This window comes from Oncorhynchus clarkii, chromosome 20 (genome assembly GCF_045791955.1).
Source record: "Oncorhynchus clarkii lewisi isolate Uvic-CL-2024 chromosome 20, UVic_Ocla_1.0, whole genome shotgun sequence".
Classification (NCBI taxonomy): domain Eukaryota; kingdom Metazoa; phylum Chordata; class Actinopteri; order Salmoniformes; family Salmonidae; genus Oncorhynchus; species Oncorhynchus clarkii.
Window position 1 is genome coordinate 55,657,209 of NC_092166.1, and position 19,435 is coordinate 55,676,643.

At 42.2% G+C, this 19,435-nt stretch overlaps 1 protein-coding gene across 2 annotated transcripts in view; it reads left to right on the forward strand.

The window, feature by feature from the left end:
* The first annotated feature begins 6,740 nt into the window (after positions 1 to 6,740).
* LOC139376546 (wings apart-like protein homolog) overlaps positions 6,741 to 19,435 on the forward strand; it is a 52,334-nt gene continuing 39,639 nt past the window's right edge. Inside the window, exons 1-2 of one of the 2 annotated variants that reach the window (XM_071119265.1) lie at positions 6,741 to 7,058; positions 7,826 to 8,310. In XM_071119265.1, the coding sequence (XP_070975366.1) occupies positions 7,848 to 8,310 (463 nt within the window). In that variant the 5' untranslated portion in view covers positions 6,741 to 7,058; positions 7,826 to 7,847. The remainder of the gene's footprint in view (positions 7,059 to 7,825; positions 8,311 to 19,435) is intronic. The other variant, XM_071119264.1, reaches the window with a different exon arrangement.

The following is a 19,435-nucleotide window of genomic DNA, read 5'->3' on the forward strand; positions in this document are numbered from 1 at the left end:
TGAGTATTTGTTATCGTCAAAATAATCAATCATTATACATTATGCTTTTTTTTTACTCATGAGTTGCATGAGCTCAGGTCAAGGAGGCCTACAGGCCATAAATTGCAAATAGAAGTTCAAAACGTGTAATTTTCTCAAGAACTTAAGTCAATCAAAAGATCTAACAACATTAGGTGATAATATGTATTATCATGGATTTATAATCAGCTATAATGGGGCGGTCATTTTGGACCGGGAACACAGAAGGAATTAAAATGAAACGAACACAACAGGAGTGTTAATGTCCCCAACGAAAAATGTATGTTATGGGTGCTGGTGGCATCTTTCACAGATGTTTGTCCCTGCTCGAGTTGCTGCTGCCTGGTCGACTGTGTGATATGTCACTCCCACTCTTACCACTGTCTGGTCCATGCAAGAACAAACGCATGCTACAATTATGGCAGAAGTAATCAGATTATATAGATATGCACACAACAAACACATACAACAAAGATACAAATATTGCGATAAGGCAGTGATGAAAAATAACCCTTTATATATTTAACAAGACAGCACTTATTGGTTGGATTTACTGAATGAGAAAATGAAACCAATATACTGGGGGAGAACAAAGCCAATAACCTAATCACCTCTGTCCTTGCAGAAGGGACTGACAAAAATTGTCTATCCTCATAGAAAATGAATTCCGGATTGTCACTGTAACACACATGTCCTCAAAATGTTATCAGAGGATAAGTATTTGGTACTAACTCCTGTGACTCGGGCCATGTCTGTCTCCCACAACAGATAGGCCCAATGATAGGATGCAGAGACATTCGGATTCTAATACTGTTATCTCCAACGCTCCAGCGCAGATAGTTTTTTTTTCTTTCTCGATTGCTTGATTTGTCCAAACAGAATCAACTTTTTCAAAACAAGTAACGCGCAGCCCTGAACTGAAACACGGTCAAAATGACACATTTAATTTGCAAAATGCATTAAGACTCTCAACATTTAAAAACATCACACAAAATCAACTACCTCCACCAGAATATACAACTTATCTAATGAAAAGCTATTTCAATCAATCGGTACACAATGGCCCAATAAATACTAGCTACAGCTATCAATATACCTGAGCAATGTCTGTGGCATTTTGTTGATACTATAATTATGCACCATAAAAGGGTAAGTAAACATATCACAGCATGAGCAGTATTATTTTTACCAAAAATTATTTGACCAAAGATGACCAATGCAGAAAGAATGTCACTCAAGAGCATGAATATCTGTCAACAAAAGGCTTTATTTGACCTTTGTCAATAGTTCAGCTCTGTTACAATCGTCCTCTGCGGGCCCCTCTCTCCCTCTCCTTTACCTCTGCCTCTTACTTGGTCCATTCTTGCAAACAGCAATCTCAGAGGTGACCTATTTTTATGCATGAATAAGGACTGATTGCCGATTGAACAATTGTGCAAAGAAGTTTAGCACAGGTGCGGAAGAGGTTCACATTCATGGGAGTAATTTGTATCAGCTGTGACAATTTTTTTATTTAGTTTTTTTGGTGATTTACTCAACTGAATTTCGCATCTTTTGTAGAGCGTTGTGTTTACTGTTTTGCAAAAATGTGCATTGTGTGTGTGAAACCAATGAGAAATTACTTACAGTTGTGCTCATTAGGTTATGATGGAGATCAAGTGGCAAAGTCAGTAAGAGATGCTGTACTCGGATAAACTCTGGTAGATGGGGGGGGGGACATTTAAGCGCCACACCTGCACTGTCCTGAAGGCTCCTTGCCCTCTTCTGCCTGGCTGACATGTAGAGGTGACTCAGGGTGCCTGACTCGGTGAGATGAGGGCAGTGCAGCTCCCACTGGCTCCCCAGGCACTCCAACACCACGTCTGACAACCCATTGACCATAAAAAGACAGACAACACACTGAGCCAGGCGAGTTGTTGTTTACGTTTTCTGACAGCTCCCACTGCTACGGTATCATGACCTTTCGTGGCACATTTTTCCACTGGGGGTCGTCAACCTTTCAGTGAGGCAGCACCCTCCAAGCATTTTGTTGCTGGACTTTCAACATTGTAAATATTTCACTTCATTAAAAGGAGCAAAAGGTGAGCAAATAATAAATGAAAACCGCATTCGTGGAGAGGAGACTGGGAGAGAGAGAGAGCCAGAGAGAGTAGAAAGAGAGAACAGAAGGATGGACGGACAAATAAAAACCTGGTTGGTTGTTATGGACAACCCTTCCGACAGGAGGTAGAACAGGTCCTCTGGAGTAGCCTTGCTGGGATGACCCGGCACACTACACATACAAAGAAAGAAACATAAGCACACACATGCTAATTGAAAACTCAAAACTGTAGACACTTATTTCATATAAAAACTATGTGTGTGTGTGAACTCTTGTCTGTGACTTGAAAAAACAAACAAACAAACAAACAAACAAGGTGAGCACTTCAGAACACAACCATCGTAAATCCCCCCTCCTGTCCAGCCCAAATGCTCCAAGCGTGACCATCTCATTAACTCTACAGGTGGCTCTGCCCCCTTTTATATTGGCCATTGTACTCCACACAAAAGCAGACCAAATGAAAGATAATCATGTTCCAATGTGGCAAGCAGCCTGCTCCATACTGGTTGCATGCAGCTGGCAGCAGGCCCGTGGTGGGAGATGTGTCCCAAATGTCTGATCAACTGTCCTCCCTCTGTCTCTGCTTCTCTTTGGTTGTCAGTGTGTGGGCCTGGCAGCATACCAGCGTCTGGGGCTGCCGGGCAGGCTGGTGCCCGCTGGGAGGGTAAGCTGTGGTAGGGGGGGGGGGGGGGGGGGGGGGGGGGGGGGGCTCATCATGCGTGCGGGACTGTGAAGAGTCAGCTGGAAAACAAACAGACAGGAGGAGGAGGTGTGGTGAGGAGGGTGGTGATACACAGTGGGGTTTGGACTCAACAGCAACATTGCTACTGTGACAGTAACAATGGCAAACTTTCATTTTAAGTTCAGAGGTGAAATTATGGATTTGCATTGAAATTGTGATAATGTAAAAGCCCCCGAATTACCAGTGTTTAAAAACTTCCCGTTTCAACTTGATCTGGTATTCTGTATCCCAATGGAACCTTTTGCAAGGTATTCATAATAGTTTCCAATCGTTTCCCCTGTGACTCTTCTCTGCTCCTCACAGATTCACACAGCGTATCTGGAACTGGTCAAAGGCCTAGTTGATCTCTGGGATGGCACTGCCAGTCTCGTTGGAAAAAGACTGCTGTCAGATCTCTCCAGGTGCCAATCTCCACACAACTTTGCCAGTTTCTCAACACCAGGTTGGCGTGGTTGGCACCGATCGTGTCTAGCATCCCTCCTGGTACGCACGGCTCTTGGCTGGGGTACACTGACTTTTGGTCCTCCCGGACACAGCATGCTACGTACAGATTTCTGCTGGCTAAGAACTCTGGGATAACATAGGAGGAGTACCTCGAAGAACCCTGGGCCCTCTGCCAACCTGAACTAATCTCCATACTGTGCCCTTCAAAACCACCTCAGGATAAGAAATGCCAACACTTCTGTCACACAGACATTAGTGACCGCCACAGACGCACACACCTGTCCTTATGGTCGTGATGGATATGTTGATGTCCACTCTCACGGCTCTCTCAGCTTATCGCTTGCCCCAGCAGGTCACTGCCAAGCGGGTGACACAGTTTGCCGGCGGCTGGTGTGGCCTGCACGTCTCGGTTGGTGCGGCCTGCTCGTCTCTGACAACCCGTATGTGACAAGTCAGACGGTTGGACACACGTAACCAGTCAAAATCGATTTAGATGGATAGAAGAAGAAAATGAGGACCACATGGTTATGATAGAAATGTTAGGCCGCACATCCATGCTCACCTCATCCCTATTCACCCCCAGTCCGACAACTAACTACCCCTGTAGTCCTACTTAGGAGTCAAAAAAAAAAAAAAAAATGACAGAAGTAACTATCAGCACTGGTAAGGATAACGCGGTGCTACAACACGTCTCTTACTGTTCCCTCCGGGGACAGACCGCCTCAGAATGCCTTGAGAGGAGCCTTCAACACTGACCTTATGAACAACATGATCAGGAATGTGTATTCAGTAACGTAACGTTAATAACATCCAATCACAGGGTTCTGTGTCCCCCCCCTGACTTACATGGACTGAAAGCCATACGTTACACCCTTATGAGATAAAGGGTTCCCGAATAAAAAAAAATCCCATGGAGTTGCACGAGCTGCATCCACACACACACACACACACACACACCCATTGGCAATATATGTGTCATCGTCGCCGCCCTAAGGATTCCCCTTCACACCAGCGACAGGAAAAAAAGGACTGTTTGGAAAGTGTGACTTGGACGACAAACCCCCCCCCCCCCCGGCAAACTCTCTCCGATATGGACAGAGAATCGAGATGTTCTACTAGCGACAGGTGATTATTACGCACGCAAGGATTGGCACACTGTTCCATTCCTTGATCATTGAAATGTCATTGATCTGTGTAACCATATTATTATCATAGGGATCATGTCTAGGACTACACATTAGGCCCCTTGTCAAAAAGCCTTTCCAGTAGATGGCAGTGAAATTATTTGACTCTCAACTTCATGTCACAGACTGTGGGCCCAACAACTTAAATCAGGACATAAATGAAGTGAGGGATATTTTCTCCAAGTAATTCACAGCTGGGTATCAATTCATTTGAAAAGAACAGAATTACCACCTATCTAGCTGAAACTTGATCAGGTCAAACAGAAGTGCACACGTACCCAAATATATTCACATTTCAAACATGAAAAGTGGGTGTGGATAGGCCTCCAATACAACGTAGTTACTGTATACAAAATGTACTTCACACATCAAAGATGTAAGAAATAATGTGCAGGCTACATGTATGAACCACAGAATATTCAGCCATCCGGTGAATGGGAACCTACAACAGTAAATATTTATGTTTAAAACATACTCGGCTGCCCACATGACCATAAACGAACATTTAAAAAAATGACACTGACTGTTGTTTTTCTCTCCAGGGGAATGACACTCTGACAAGGTATCTGGGGACGTATGTTCTGGTGGGATGCGTAATTTAATGGAACTGGTCCATCAAACTATGCCTCTCCATAAAAACATCACTTATTTAATTGTAGGACAATAGACTTCTCTAGGACAGGTGGACACATTTTCATCTACTTTATAGTAGAGTGTCTTTTACGTTAGAATGCACTTTATTTGGGGCTAATTTGTGGCTATTGATAGGGACTTCAAGTGTTTTTTCCCTCGTCACTGTAGGCTAATTGTTACTTTGGGATCTAGGACAGCACCAAGTCAAGTGCCATATAAATGTAATTTGATTATTTATTTCAGTACCAAATTTCACTACAGTTACCATACTTATTTCATTCCACTAGCTTCGATGACACCCCCCAAAGAGGACACCTCTCACCAACAGTCCAATGGTCCTTGCTATCCAGAATCGTTGGGACATCCCTACCCCATTTGAAGTTCAAATTTAAAATGGTTAGGGTAAGGGTTAACGGTCCAATGCTGTATCAAATATCAAATCAATATCAATATCAAATAATTTCTGGGTAACAATTAAGTAACTTAATGTGATTGTTTGCAATTAAAATTGTCAAAAATAGCTTCTTAGCAAAGAGTCATTTCTGAAGCAACAATTTTGCTTGGTCTGTCTGGGAATAACCTAATGTGGTAGTCAAAAAATAAATGTCTGAAACTTGATCCCCTACATACTGGTCTTGATGTTCTCTTCTGCGCTATTCAACCAATCCAGTAAATGTGGAGGAGGAGCTAAGATGGAGTGTTGTCTTTTTCCAAAAGCAGAAGTTGTGTCACAGGCTCTCTCTTTCCATTTCTCCTGAAAACCAGAACATCCAGTTATTGGGGACTCCTCTGTGATGTACCAGGCAGGCCAAAACTATGATGTCACCAAAACAGGCAAAAATTGAAGGTGGTATTTTCAAACAGCTCTTATAAATGGCATTATCATTTTCACAGTAGCCTATTATTCCAAACTCACTGTGTGGAAATATAAAACACAGAAAAATCAAGTTTTTGACTGCACTGGCCTTTAAGGTTCGGGTTAGGTAAGGGAAAGGGTTAGGGCAGGAGTTAGTGTTTAGGGTAGGGACGTCCCAAGGATCCCGGAGAGCACTTTCCATAGTCCAATGAAATAAAAAGTTGTTCAGGTGTTCTCGGCTTTCGAACCAATCACAAGGAAGAATAGTGCTTCGCAGCGATAGTTCTCCGTCACATTCAAAGATCTCTCTTCCTTATTGGACCACACTGTACTTGCAGTGACGTGACAGTGAGAGGGTTCGATTAATCTCGTCCGGGCGTGCGTGTTGGCTAGGTTTGCACCGGCTGAAAGTTGATTTCATTCGATTTGGAAATGGGCTGCCTCCCGGCCGTGATCCAGGTACTCCCACGCTCTGTACGACGGTGAATTGGGCTCAAAACAAAAGTGACGTAATTGTAATCAGTATGATTCTGTGTTTTCTCATGCATTGAGCTTGGCTTAGACAAAAACGCTTTGTCTGCTTTCCCAATAAAAAATTCCAACATTTATTTTATGGAAAAGATGCACCATGCTCTTTACTAGATTACTGTTTGATTTAAGAGGGCGCTCCTATTTCCCAGTTTAAGCCCGATGACGTGAAGGGCCATTGACCGGTTCAAGCTGAGACAGGGTAAAATAACTCCCTCAATGCCGTTGGAAGCAAAAAGACGAGGGAGGGGGAACTCGAATGGAAGGCGTCGGTGCAACACAGAGGAGACAATCGAGTTTGATAGAGCTTTAAAAAATGAATATATCAGACGTAAAACCAACATTTTCAAAATAACATTGTTACCCAGGATACACGGGACTTTTTTACAGTATTTGACTGTCCCATATATGTCATTACTACAGGCAGTTGAGCCTTGTTTATATTGTTTTGCAAGCGAGCTTTGAACAGGGTCGGGAGGCCCAATCTGGTGCGGGAAGCGGCCGCCTTCTTCGGAGTGTGTTGTTGAGTGGTTCGGTCTTTTCGCGCACCAAGTAAGTGAGGCAGTTGTATATTCAATGCAATTTTGTGAAATATACACAGATTTTCAAACCACTTGAAACCTTAAAATCAATGTGAGAATTTTATGTCATCTAATCATGTTGCGTCTGTTAGCTTGAGCCAGCTAGCTAACGTAAGCTAGCTAGCTAGTAGCCAAGTAGTTAACGTAAGCTAGATATTTACTGTAACTGGCTGCATTATTTTAGATTTTTTTGCGAGAATTGTTTACGTTATGTGGCTAGTTAGGTAGCCAGCCTCGACTGTGTCACCCGAAGCTATTGGCTAGTTAGTTAGTGAACATTAGCTATCTAGCGAATTGATCTAGGTAGCTAACATCGTAACTAGCTAGCCATATGGGTCTGTTTTGGTTGTTGAACACTGAAATACTAACGTTAGCTAGTAGTATGTAGCTACTATATTATCCCAGCTAACGTTAGACACACTATTGTTTCTTTAATACCGTTAGCTGATTGATTTAGTTGATGTTTACCTAATGTTATAGTGTCTAAGTTAATGGGGATGAATTGTACTTAACTGCACATTGCGTTAGCCACTTCCAGAGCAGTCGGAGCCTCAGTTTGCTGAACCTGAAAATGAAGGATCACACGGTAGAAAAAAAACTGGTGAAATGACAGCTTCCAAATAACCCCCTTAGTCCAGATTTATTACATGAAAACATTACAGTAAACGTAATTGTTTTGATGAGAAATGGCATATGATGACTGCAAATAATGCATTTCATATTTTGTACTCATCGCAGAGAATATGAAACAGGTGTCACGATGACGTCCAGATTTGGTAAAACCTACAGCCGTAAGGGAGGCGACGGCTCATCATCCAAGTTCGACGAGGTCCTGTCCAACAAGAGAGCCACGCTCAGCACCAAATGGGGCGAGACGACATACAAGGCCAAGGTGAGTTCCAAGCGCCCCGGCCCGAAGACTGAGGTGGCAGAGCAGCCCAAGAGGCCCAAACTCTCCAACGAGAGCTCCGAGGACCCCTTTGGGTTTGACAGCGATGAGGAGTCCAAGACGGTCACCTCTCGCGTCCCACAGGCAAAAGCCTCCCCAGTCAAGCCGGCATCCACAGAACTGCCCCTGACAGGGAGGCCAGGCTTGTCCCTGGAGTCCAGCAGCAGAACCAGCCTTGCTCCAAGTAGAGCAACCTCTAGTCTGGGGATTGATAGAACCCAACTGAGGGTCACCGAGGACACAGCCAGGTTCTTCAACACCACCCCCACAACAGGTAGGAGGACACTCATGTTGCAAAGTAGGACTAATAATACATTGTAGAATGTTCGATGGGGCCAAAAGACTTTGGCTTCCAGAGGGTGTAGGGTCGAACACATCTAAATATTGTGCATGCATGGAATTTCTCTGCCTTGCAATTTGGTAGTTTATATTTGTTAGAGATTCTCTGGTGCTTTTGTAGACTTTTTAGCCAGTACTGAAAGTAGTGTTTACCTGCCAAAAGTGGTCCCCGAAAATTGCTTATAAAGTCTCATATGTGCCCCAAGTCATTGCTGTCTCTCCCTCTGACGTGTGCATCTTGCTAGTTTTCACTCAAATGACAAGGGGCTGATGCTCATTAGCAAGAACCTCAAATTGCTAGGGGTTGGCCCACGTTGGCCCAGAAAAAGCCACTTTCAAACAAGGGATAATTGCAGCTAATTGAGAAGACAGTAATTCTGCTCATAGGTTATGCATGTATGAACTACACATTGACACACCGAGCCCAAATACTGAGTTGTCACAAGTTCTGGAGCATGTCTTTAAGATTAAATATTGTGTGCCAAGTCAGCCATCCCTAGTTACAATTATTGAAACAGATTGATTTCCTGTAATTCATTAAATGCGAATGAATACAAGGTAATTATAGGTACTAAATATTTTGATTGTCCTTAGATTTAGTGATCCAATCCTGAGCAGTAAAGAAGACAGTTCTTCTAGTGAGGTTACAAAATAATATGCATAATTATTAATTTAGGATGCAATTGTCTCTATTCATTTCAGACCATATGTCATCCACCCATCTGATTTAGTCATCAGATTGGTAGCTGACCTCATGATTCAGACGAGTGGACATTTTTTAATGCAACACCCTGCCTTGTGACAATTTACCACTTTGCAAACACTGTTAGCTTTTGACTTTGGAAAAGTTTCCCAACTCTTGGAACAGACAAACCTCTAATCTGTCTCTGTGTCTTTTGGAGCAGGCTTCAACAGGCTCCCATGAGTGAGTTTAGCTCACCCTTTGGACTGGAATATTGGGGACAAACTGTCAGCCTGGCAGGCTCTCGTGGATTACTTCCAAAGTGCGTTCGCCGGGGAGATGCAAACCCATCAAAATGTGCAGTCTTTATGTTGACTCGCTTCACTAATATAAAACCAGTCCACCTGACAGGGGTAGCCTCGTTTTTAGGAGGCCGGCTTCTCTGTGGCAGGTGGTCATGATTGTATTCAGCATTGCTAAAGGCGCCCGCATATTAGGTTGTTTGCCCCTAGCAGAACTCGGCTAGGCGACGACGCAAACGTCTGTGCCTCGCATACTCCCTAAAGACCTTTCACTTGAGAAACAAAAAGGAGCAATATTGCCGTTTGTCCCTCTTGAGCAACCATTGGAACAACAGCCAGAAACCCTTTCTCAAAATTTATCCAAGATAAATCAAGAAATCTGTCATTTTTATGTTTTTGCTGAGGTCTTAGTCGTGCAATTTTACATCTACCTAAGATGTTTGGTACAGTATTTCTCAAGTGAAAAAATGTCTCTCGTTGGATGACGACATCCGCTTCACTGAAGAATCCCATACATAGTTCCCACTCCTACTAGGCGCCATAGTACTGTTGGTCAATCACAGACGTAGGGATGCAGGCTTCGTCTTCCGTTGGTGTTCAGCAGGTTTTATTTAGAAGTTTGGTAGGCAACTTCAAATTTCGTCGTAATATATGCGCCAACTGTTTCGACTTGGACGCATGGAACAGGCTTAAGTAGACACGCTGAATGTAATTTACTGCATCAAGGCAGCAACTTGTTGCTCTAGTTACGGGCCCGTTTCAATGCAATGTTGCTTGCTGGTGTGTGCCTTGTCCACCACAAAACAGTATCGCATAATTTTACATCCCTGCATATTTGCTCTATGCCCTACAGTTAATTTCCAAAATAATAGCATATTTGCTGTATGCCCTACAGTTAATTCCCAAAATAATAGCATATTTGCTGTATGCCCTACAGTTAATTCCCAAAATAAAAAGGGATACAAAGTATATTGAAAGCGGGTGCTTCCACACCGGTGGGTGATTCTCATGAAACCAGTTTTTAAAATGTCTGTCAGATTGAGTTGCAAAATCATGATGCATTTTTAAAAATCAACTGTCATCATTCAGGACTGAGATGTAGGTTTTGGAAGGGTCTAATTTTAAATACATTTTACACCTGACTTTGTACATTTTCACCCCATTCTCATTACCGAAATGGGTCAAAATCCTTTATCAAAACAACTTTTGAATAAAACACAATGTTGCTATAGTTTGTCCATAAATCATAAAAATGGTATACTAGTTGAAGTTTACATTTAAACTCTAATATTAATTACATAGTGTTTGTGGACATGTCATTAAGTAACACTTTCTCACGTTCCTGTAAACTCCAGTCAGTTAAAAAATATATATTTTTATTCATCTATGATGCATCGTCTAGATCAAGTATTCCAAAACTGGGGTATGCGCAATGCTGTCGGGGGTACGCCAAATAAAATAAAAATAGTATTTTTTCAAACAGGTCATTTATATTTTCCAACGGGGCTATACATTTGGGTGAGGTTGCCTCGTCTCACTGCCAAAAATAAAATTAACCGTCTAGTGTTCAGTGAAATGACACAATGCAAATTACAGGAAGCCTAGTCAAATAATTAACATCCAATCACGTTAACCGTTACTCTCTCATGGGAATTCCACTAATAGTCCGTATGTAGCCGAACGTAGCTGCTGCTCATTCCGTTAGCTTTAAAATGGATAAATGGTTTAAAAAAGTAAGGCCTGCGTCCATAGAGACATACCAGTGTTACTGGTAGTACTGCTACTACCAGCAGTACTGCACCTGTCGGCGACAAGTTCAGCTTCCATGAGTACATCCAATGCTATCATCAGTAATTCTACATTTGTTGTTAGCCCAGCTAGCATGGACACTGACAGTTGTGAATCTGATGCAGCCCGAAGAGCTACTGCCCCCTTACCCGGGAAAGCACAGAACAACAGACAGGGACGTTGGACCATCGAAGAGGGGCAAATATGATGAACTACATTGATTTGGGGTTCACTTATTAGGAGTAGTGCCTTTCCTCAGCCACGGTGTGTTTATGTGTAAAAGTACTATCTCACAACTCACCAAAACCTTCACTCTTGCGCAGACATTTTAGAAACAAAACATGCGAGAATTAAGACTTGAGTAGTACGACATGTATAAAGGCAACAGATACTATTTAATGAGATGGGGCTAGAAGCATCTTACATGGTGAACTACTGAGTGGCTAGGACAGGCAAGCCCCATACTATTGTGGAGGACTTAATTCTTCCTGCTGCTGCAGATATGGCTGGGACAATGCTGGTGGAAAAGGCCAAAGAATCTATACAGACAATGCCTTCATCAAACAACACTGTTCCATGATACATACGTGACATGGCAGGAGATGTTTTGAAACAATTACTGCTTCGCATGCAAGCCGGTGAATTCTATGCGTTACAGCTGAAGAGTCAGACGTGGTGGGCCTGGCACAGCTCCTGGTATGTCTGTCACATTTATGGGGGTCAATTAAGGAAGACCTCTTCAGGAAACCAGGACAACAGGAGAGTATTTTTTAAAAAGTACTGGACAGCTTTGTGACATCAAATGGCCTTTGGTGGTAAAGATGTGTTGGTATCTGTACTGATGGTGCAAAAGCCATGACAGGGAGACATAGTGGAGTGGTAATGCACATGCAAGCAGTTGCTTCCGACGCCACTTTGGTACACTGCAGCATCCACCGAGAGGCACTTGCTGCCAAAGGAATGCCTGACAGCTTGAAAGATGTTTTGGACACGACAGTGAAAATGGTTACCTTTGTTAAAGCAAGGCCCCTGAACTCGTGTATTTTCTGCACTTTGCAATGATATGGGCAACGACCATGTAACGCTTTTACAATATACAGAAGTGCGCTGGTTATCAAGTTTTGAATTGAGAAACGAGCTTCAAGTTTTTTTACTGACTATAATTTTCACTTGTCTGACCGCTTGCATGATGACGTGTTTCTCACACAACTGGCCTATCTGGGTGATGTTTTTTCTCACCTAAATGATCTGAATCAAGGATTACAGGGATATCAGCAACTATATATTTTTTTATTTCACCTTTATTTAAGCAGGTAGGCTAGTTGAGAACAAGTTCTCATTTACAACTGCGACCTGGCCAAGATAAAGCATAGCAGTGTGAACAGACAACAACACAGTTACACATGGAGTAAACAATAAACAAGTCAATAACACAGTAGAAAAAAGGTGCTTTAGTAACAACACGGATGGCACTGTGATAAACTGCATCTAGTTTGCTGAGTTCAGTATTGGAAGCTATTTTGTAGATGACATCGCCAAAGTCGAGGATCGGTAGGATAGTCAGTTTTACTTTTACTTTGGCGGCGTGAATGGAGGCTTTGTTGCGAAATAGAAAGCCGGCTCTAGATTTGATTTTGGATAGGTGTTTGATATGAGTCTGGAAGGAGAGTTTACAGTCTAGCCAGACACCTAGGTACTTATAGATGTCCACATATTCTAGGTCGGAACCATCTAGGGTGATGATGCTAGGTCGGGCGTGTGGGTGCAGGCAGCGAACGGTTGAAAGCACGGGACAAAATTGAGCCTATGATTAAGAATTTGGAGCTCTTTGTCTGCATTAACAAGGACAACACACAGGTCTTTCCACCATTTGTATGATTTTTTTTTTTTTGTGCACAGGTACTTTCCCGAAATGGATGACACAAACTGGATTTGTTATCTCTATCATGCCTTGCCTCCAGTCCACTTACTGATATCTGAACAAGAGATTCTCATTGAAATTGCAACAAGTGGTTATGTGGGAATTGAATTGAATCAGAAGCTAGTGCCAGATTTCTGTATAGGTCTGCGCTCAGAGTATCCTGCCTTGGCAAATCGCGCCGTTAAAACACTGATGCCCTTTGCAACCATATACCTATGTGAGAGGATTCTCGGCCCTCACTAGCATGAAAACGAAATACAGGCACAGGCTGTGTGGAAAATGATTTAAGACAGACTCTCCGATACAACCCAACATTGCAGAGTTATGTGCATCCTTTCAAGCACACCATTCTCATTAACCTGTGGTGAGTTACAGTGGCTTCTGAAAGTATTCACCCCTCTTGGCATTTTTCCTATTTTGTTTCCTTACAACCTGGAATTCAAATATATTTTTTTAGGGGGTTTGTATCTTTTGATTTACAGAACATGCCTACCACTTTGAAGATGCAAATATTTTTTGTGACACAAGAAATAAGACTACTGAACTTGAGCACGCATAACTATTCACCCCCCAGAGTCAATACTTTGTAGAGCCACCTTTTGCAGCAATTACAGCTGCAAGTCTCTTGGGGTATGTCTCTGAGCTTGGCACATCTAGCCCCTGGGGTTCTTGCACATTCTTCAGGGCAAAACTGCTCCAGCTCCTTCAAATCGGATGGGTTCCGCTGGTGTACAGCAGTCTAAGTCATACCACAGATTCTCAATTGGATTGAGGTCTGGGCTTTGACTAGGCCATTCCAAGACATTTCCCCATAAACACCTCGAGTCTTGCTTTAGCAGTATGCTTAGGGTCATTGTCCTGCTGGAAGGTGAACCTCCGTCCTGAAACAGGTTTCCCGCAAGAATTTCCCTGTATTTAGCGCCATCCATCATTCCTTCAATTCTGACCAGTTTCCCAGTCCCTGCCGATGGGAAAACATCCCCACAGCATAATGCTACCACCACCATTCTTCACTGTGGGGATGATGTTCTCGGGTTTATTTTTGTAATTTTTTTTGAGTGTTGGGTTTGCGCCATACATAGCGTTTTCCTTGATGGCCAAAAAGCTACATTTTAGTCTCATCTAACCAGAGTACCTTCTTCCATATGTTTGGGGAGTCTCCCACATGCATTTTGGCGAACACATACAGTGGGGCAAAAAAGTATTTAGTCAGCCACCAATTGTGCAAGTTCTCCCACTTAAAAAGATGAGAGGCCTGTAATTTCCATCATAGGTACACTTCAACTATGAGAAAATGAGAAAAAATATCCAGAAAATCACATTGTATGATTTTTAATGAATTTATTTGCAAATTATGGTGGAAAATAAGTATTTGGTCAATAACAAAAGTTTATCTCAATACTTTGTTATATACCCTTTGTTGGCAATGACAGAGGTCAAATGTTTTCTGTAAGTCTTTACAAGGTTTTCACACACTGTTGCTGGTATTTTGGCCCATTCCGCCATGCAGATCTCCTCTAGAGCAGTGATGTTTTGGGGCTGTTGCTGGCCGACACAGACTTTCAACTCCCTCCAAAGATTTTCTATGAGGTTGAGATCTGGAGACTGGCTAGGTCACTCCAGGACCTTGAAATGCTTCTTAAGAAAGCCACTCCTTCATTGCCTGGGCGGTGTGTTTGGGATCATTGTCATGCTGAAAGACCCAGCTACGTTTCATCTTCAATGCCCTTGCTGATGGAAGGAGGTTTTCACTCACGATACAGGGCCCCATTCATTCTTTCCTTTACACGGATCAGTCGTCCTGGTCCCTTTGCAGAAAAACAGCCCCAAAGCATGATGTTTCCACCCCCATGCTTCACAGTAGGTATGGTGTTCTTTGGATGCAACTCAGCATTCTTTGTCCTCCAAACACGACGAGTTGAGTTTTTACCAAAAAGTTATTTTTTGGTTTCATCTGACCACATTCTCCCAATCTTCTTCTGGATCATTCAAATGCTCTCTAGCAAACAGGGGGACACGTCTGGCACTGCAGGATTTAAGTTCCTGGAGGCGTAGTGTGTTACTGATGGTAGGCTTTGTTACTTTGGTCCCAGCTCTCTGCAGGTCATTCACTAGGTCCCCCCGTGTGGTTCTGGGATTTTTTCTCACTGTTCTTGTGATCATTTTGACCCCACGTGGTGAGATCTTGTGTGGAGTCCCAGATCGAGTCTTGTATACAAGTGGTCTTGTATGTCTTCCATTTCCTAATAATTGCTCCCACCGTTGATTTCTTCAAACCAAGCTGCTTACCTATTGCAGATTCAGTCTTCCCAGCCTGGTGCAGGTCTACAATTTTGTTTCTGGTGTCCTTTGACAGCTCTTTGGTCTTGGCCATAGTGGAGTTTGGAGTGTAACTGTTTGAGGTTGTGGACAGGTGTCTTTTATACTGATAACAAGTTCAAACAGGTGTCATTAATACAGGTAATGAGTGGAGGACAGAGGAGCCTCTTAAAGAAGAAGTTACAGGTCTGTGAGAGCCAGAAATCTTGCTTGTTTGTAGGTGACCAAATACTTATTTTCCACCATGATTTGCAAATTAAATCATTAAAAATCCTACAATGTGATTTTCTGGATTTTTTTTCCCTAATTTTGTCTGTCATAGTTGAAGTGTACCTATGATGAAAATGATATGCCTCATCTTTTTAAGTGGGAAAACTTGCACAATTGATGGCTGACTAAATACTTTTTTGCCCCACTGTATGTGTTTGCTTATTTTTTTTCTTTGAGCAAATGGCTTTTTTCTGGACACTCTTCCGTAAAGCTCAGCTCTCTGGAGTGTATGACTTAACGTGGTCCTATGGACAGATACTCCAATCTCCGCTGTGGAGCTTTGCGGCTCCTTCAGGATTATCTTTGGTCTGATTAATGCCCTCCTTGCCTGGTCTGTTAGTTTTGGTGGGTGGCCCTCTCTTGGCAGGTTTGTTGTGGTGCCATATTCTTTGCATTTTTTAAATAATGGATTTAATGGTGCTCCTTGGGATGTTCAAAGTTTCTGATATTTTTTTTAATAACCCAACCCTGATCTGTACTTCTCCACAATTTTGTCCCTGACCTGTTTGGAGAGCTCCTTGTTCTTCATGGTGCCGCTTGCTTGGTGGTTCCGCTGGCTTAGTGGTGTTGCAGAATCTGGGGCCTTTCAGAACACGTGTATATATACTGAGATCATGTGACACCTAGATTGCACACAGGTGGACTTCATTTAACTAATTATGTGACTTCTGAAGGTAATTGGTTGCACCAGATCTTATTTAGGGGCTTCATAGCAAAGGGGGCACCACTTGTCTGTTTTTGAATTTGAATTTTTTTATTTTTTTCACTTCACCAAAAATCTATTTAAATTAAATGTTGTAATGCAACAAAATAGTGACAATTCCAAGGGGGTGAATACTTTTGCAATGCGCTGTATTCACTATTTTTGATGAACAAATTTAAGTTTAATGTGTAAGATGGCTAAATAAAAAGCAAACTTGTTTATTATTATTCGTGCCCTGGTCCTATAAGAGCTTTTTGCCACAACCTGGCTTGTGGGAAGTGACAAACTCACACTCATGGCAGGCTTACAATGATGGGAAAAAAACATCTGAGAGTGCGCTGACCCTGGTGGGGTTACGCAGCTGGAGGTTGAATATTTGAAGGGGTACAGGACTATAAAAAGTTTGGGAATCACTGATCTAGAGGATGATAAGTTAATTTATTCGCTTAAATGCATTCAGAATGATGTTCTCCAACACTCCCTTTACCCCACTTGGCCTTCTCATTACCAACATGGTCAAATTGGGGGGAAAGTCAGATGTTTTTATTTTAGAATTTATATAATTTAAATTAAAATATTTTAATATATAACTTAGGCCTATCTCATTAGGGGATCAATGTTTAAAAAATTACTAAATATGGATTTTACTTTTTTGGACTGCGAAAACTGTTACGGTAATGAGAATTTTGTGAATGTTCTTAATGTATGATTAAATAAAAATGTTTTAAAAAGTAATTAAATATGAGTGTATATATTGTAATCTCAGTGAAAAATGACACTTGAGAAAATCAGTTGTGAGATTGACCCCGGTGTGGTGTCTTAAGTAATTTAGGGGTACATTTAAGCAATTAACATCCCATCATGCTTAGGGTCATGTATAAAAATGCTGGGCAGGCCATTATTTTGGCTACCCTATCATCCTATGGCGGCATAGCCAATGTCCTAATCCACAGGGCACGATTGCTTACTGAAGGGTTTGATGAGCATGAAAACGATGTACAGTGGTTCCTCAATCAAGTTTATACTGCAGCGCATTAAGGTACATGTCTGGCACATTGCGTCATCGCAAGGGGGAGTTAGAAAACTGATAATGCTTCTGTGTTCGGTGTTAACTTTTGGTGCCAGGTGCTAATGTTTCTTTCCTCACTAAATTAATGACCCGTCCATGACGAGGACCGATGGGTTGTGCATACAGAGATGCTGTTCTGCACACCGCTGTTGTACTGCGCCGCTATTTGCCTACTTGTGGCCCCGCCTGTTAGCTTGCACGATTCTTGCCATTGTCCTTCGACTTCTCTCACCAACGCGCTGTTTTCGCCCACAGGACTGCTGCTGACGCATTTGTTGCACCATTCTCGGTAAACTCTAGACACTGTCATGTGTGAAAAGCACAGGAGGCCGTCCGTTTCTGATACGCCTGACACCGACAAACACAGCATGCTCAGTCTCTTAGTCACTAGTTTTGCCCAATCCAACGTTCAATCAATCAGTAACTGAATGCCTCTATCTGCCTGCTTTATAAAGCAAGCCACGTGACTCACTCTGTGAATGGGGTGTACGTAATAAACTGGCCACTGAGTGTATATTCTTTCAGTCTATGGGAACTGAAAGTATCAATCATTTGCACATTCAGCAACAACACTGCCACGTTCCTACACAAACCCAGGATATCCTCTAAGGCCCAGTGTTCACTTGTCCACCCGTAGAAACTCATTGTTTGGCTGGCGGGGAAATCAATCTGAGCAGACCAGAGATTATAGGACATTTTTCAGAGCCAGAACTTGGTAATGATGGTAATACTTATTGAGCTCCATTAAGGATTCATCAAGCTTAGTGTTCCGCCCTTTTTTAATGTGGCTAATCGTTTATAAGCTTAATTTGACCACAAAAAAAGGATAACTGAGGCGCTCAGTGATGGTGACGAAGGTGTGATCGTCTCTGCGTTGAGTGCCCAGACACCGAGAGAGGGTAGTCTCAATCCCTCCAAAGGACCGACTGCATAATGAACAAGGTCTGTTACAGCTCTGGTTGGATTCTAATCAGGCATTTTCTCAGTCAAATGATTTCTCAAGTGCAAAGGATTTGGAAATAATAAAATGTTCCCATTAAAATAATTTACACAGGAGGTAGGGAAATGCCAAACACAGCCCGTTCATTAAATGTCTTGGCATTCTCAGCAAAAACCACAACACCATGAAATAACAACTAGTTATTTTGAAGTCATAAATGTAAAGAGCGAGGATGTACCATCTCTCTTGTGAAATGGTTTTTCTCATAGAGTAGGCCTAACCAAGCCCAGTTAAGGTCAGGATTATTTGTGACACAGCTTTTTAATTGTTTGCATATTTCCTTATGTCAGAAATGCAAATAACTAGCTGCTTTGTATGATATCCATCCAAACTTTGCTGAATTCCCTTGGATGAAAAGCTTAAATTCCATGTTGGACTTGTCAGTGAAACATCTAGGTGTCGGTGATGAAACATCTAGGTGCACCTCTCCAAAGTGTGCACAGTTCCTAAGTAATTTCAATACACTTTCATGGCTAAAAAAGATGAATGTAATCAATGCGGTGCCTATTAATTTCTCATCGAATCACAGCGTACTTCAACTTTGCCAAATGGGTGATTTAACAAAAACGCATTTGTGAAAAAAGCACACTCGTTATAATGTTCCTAACCATAAACGTCAATACACAGAAGTATATATTTTAAACCTGCCTATTTAGTTAAAATAAATGAATGTTAGCAGGCAATATTAACTAGGGAAATTGTCACTTCTCTTGCATTCGGTGCAAGCAGAGTCAGGGTATATGCAACAGTTTGGGCCGCCTGGCTCGTTGTGAACTGTGTGAAGACCGTAATTAATTTCCCAGAATTTTACATAATTATGACAACATTGAAGGTTGTGCAATGTAACAGCAATATTTAGACTTGGTTGCCACCCATTCGATAAAATACGGAATGGTTTCTGTATTTCACTGAACGAATAAACAGTTTGTTTTCCAAATGATAGTTTCCGGAATTTACCATATTAATGATCAACTGCTCGTATTTCTGTGTTTATTATAATTAAGTC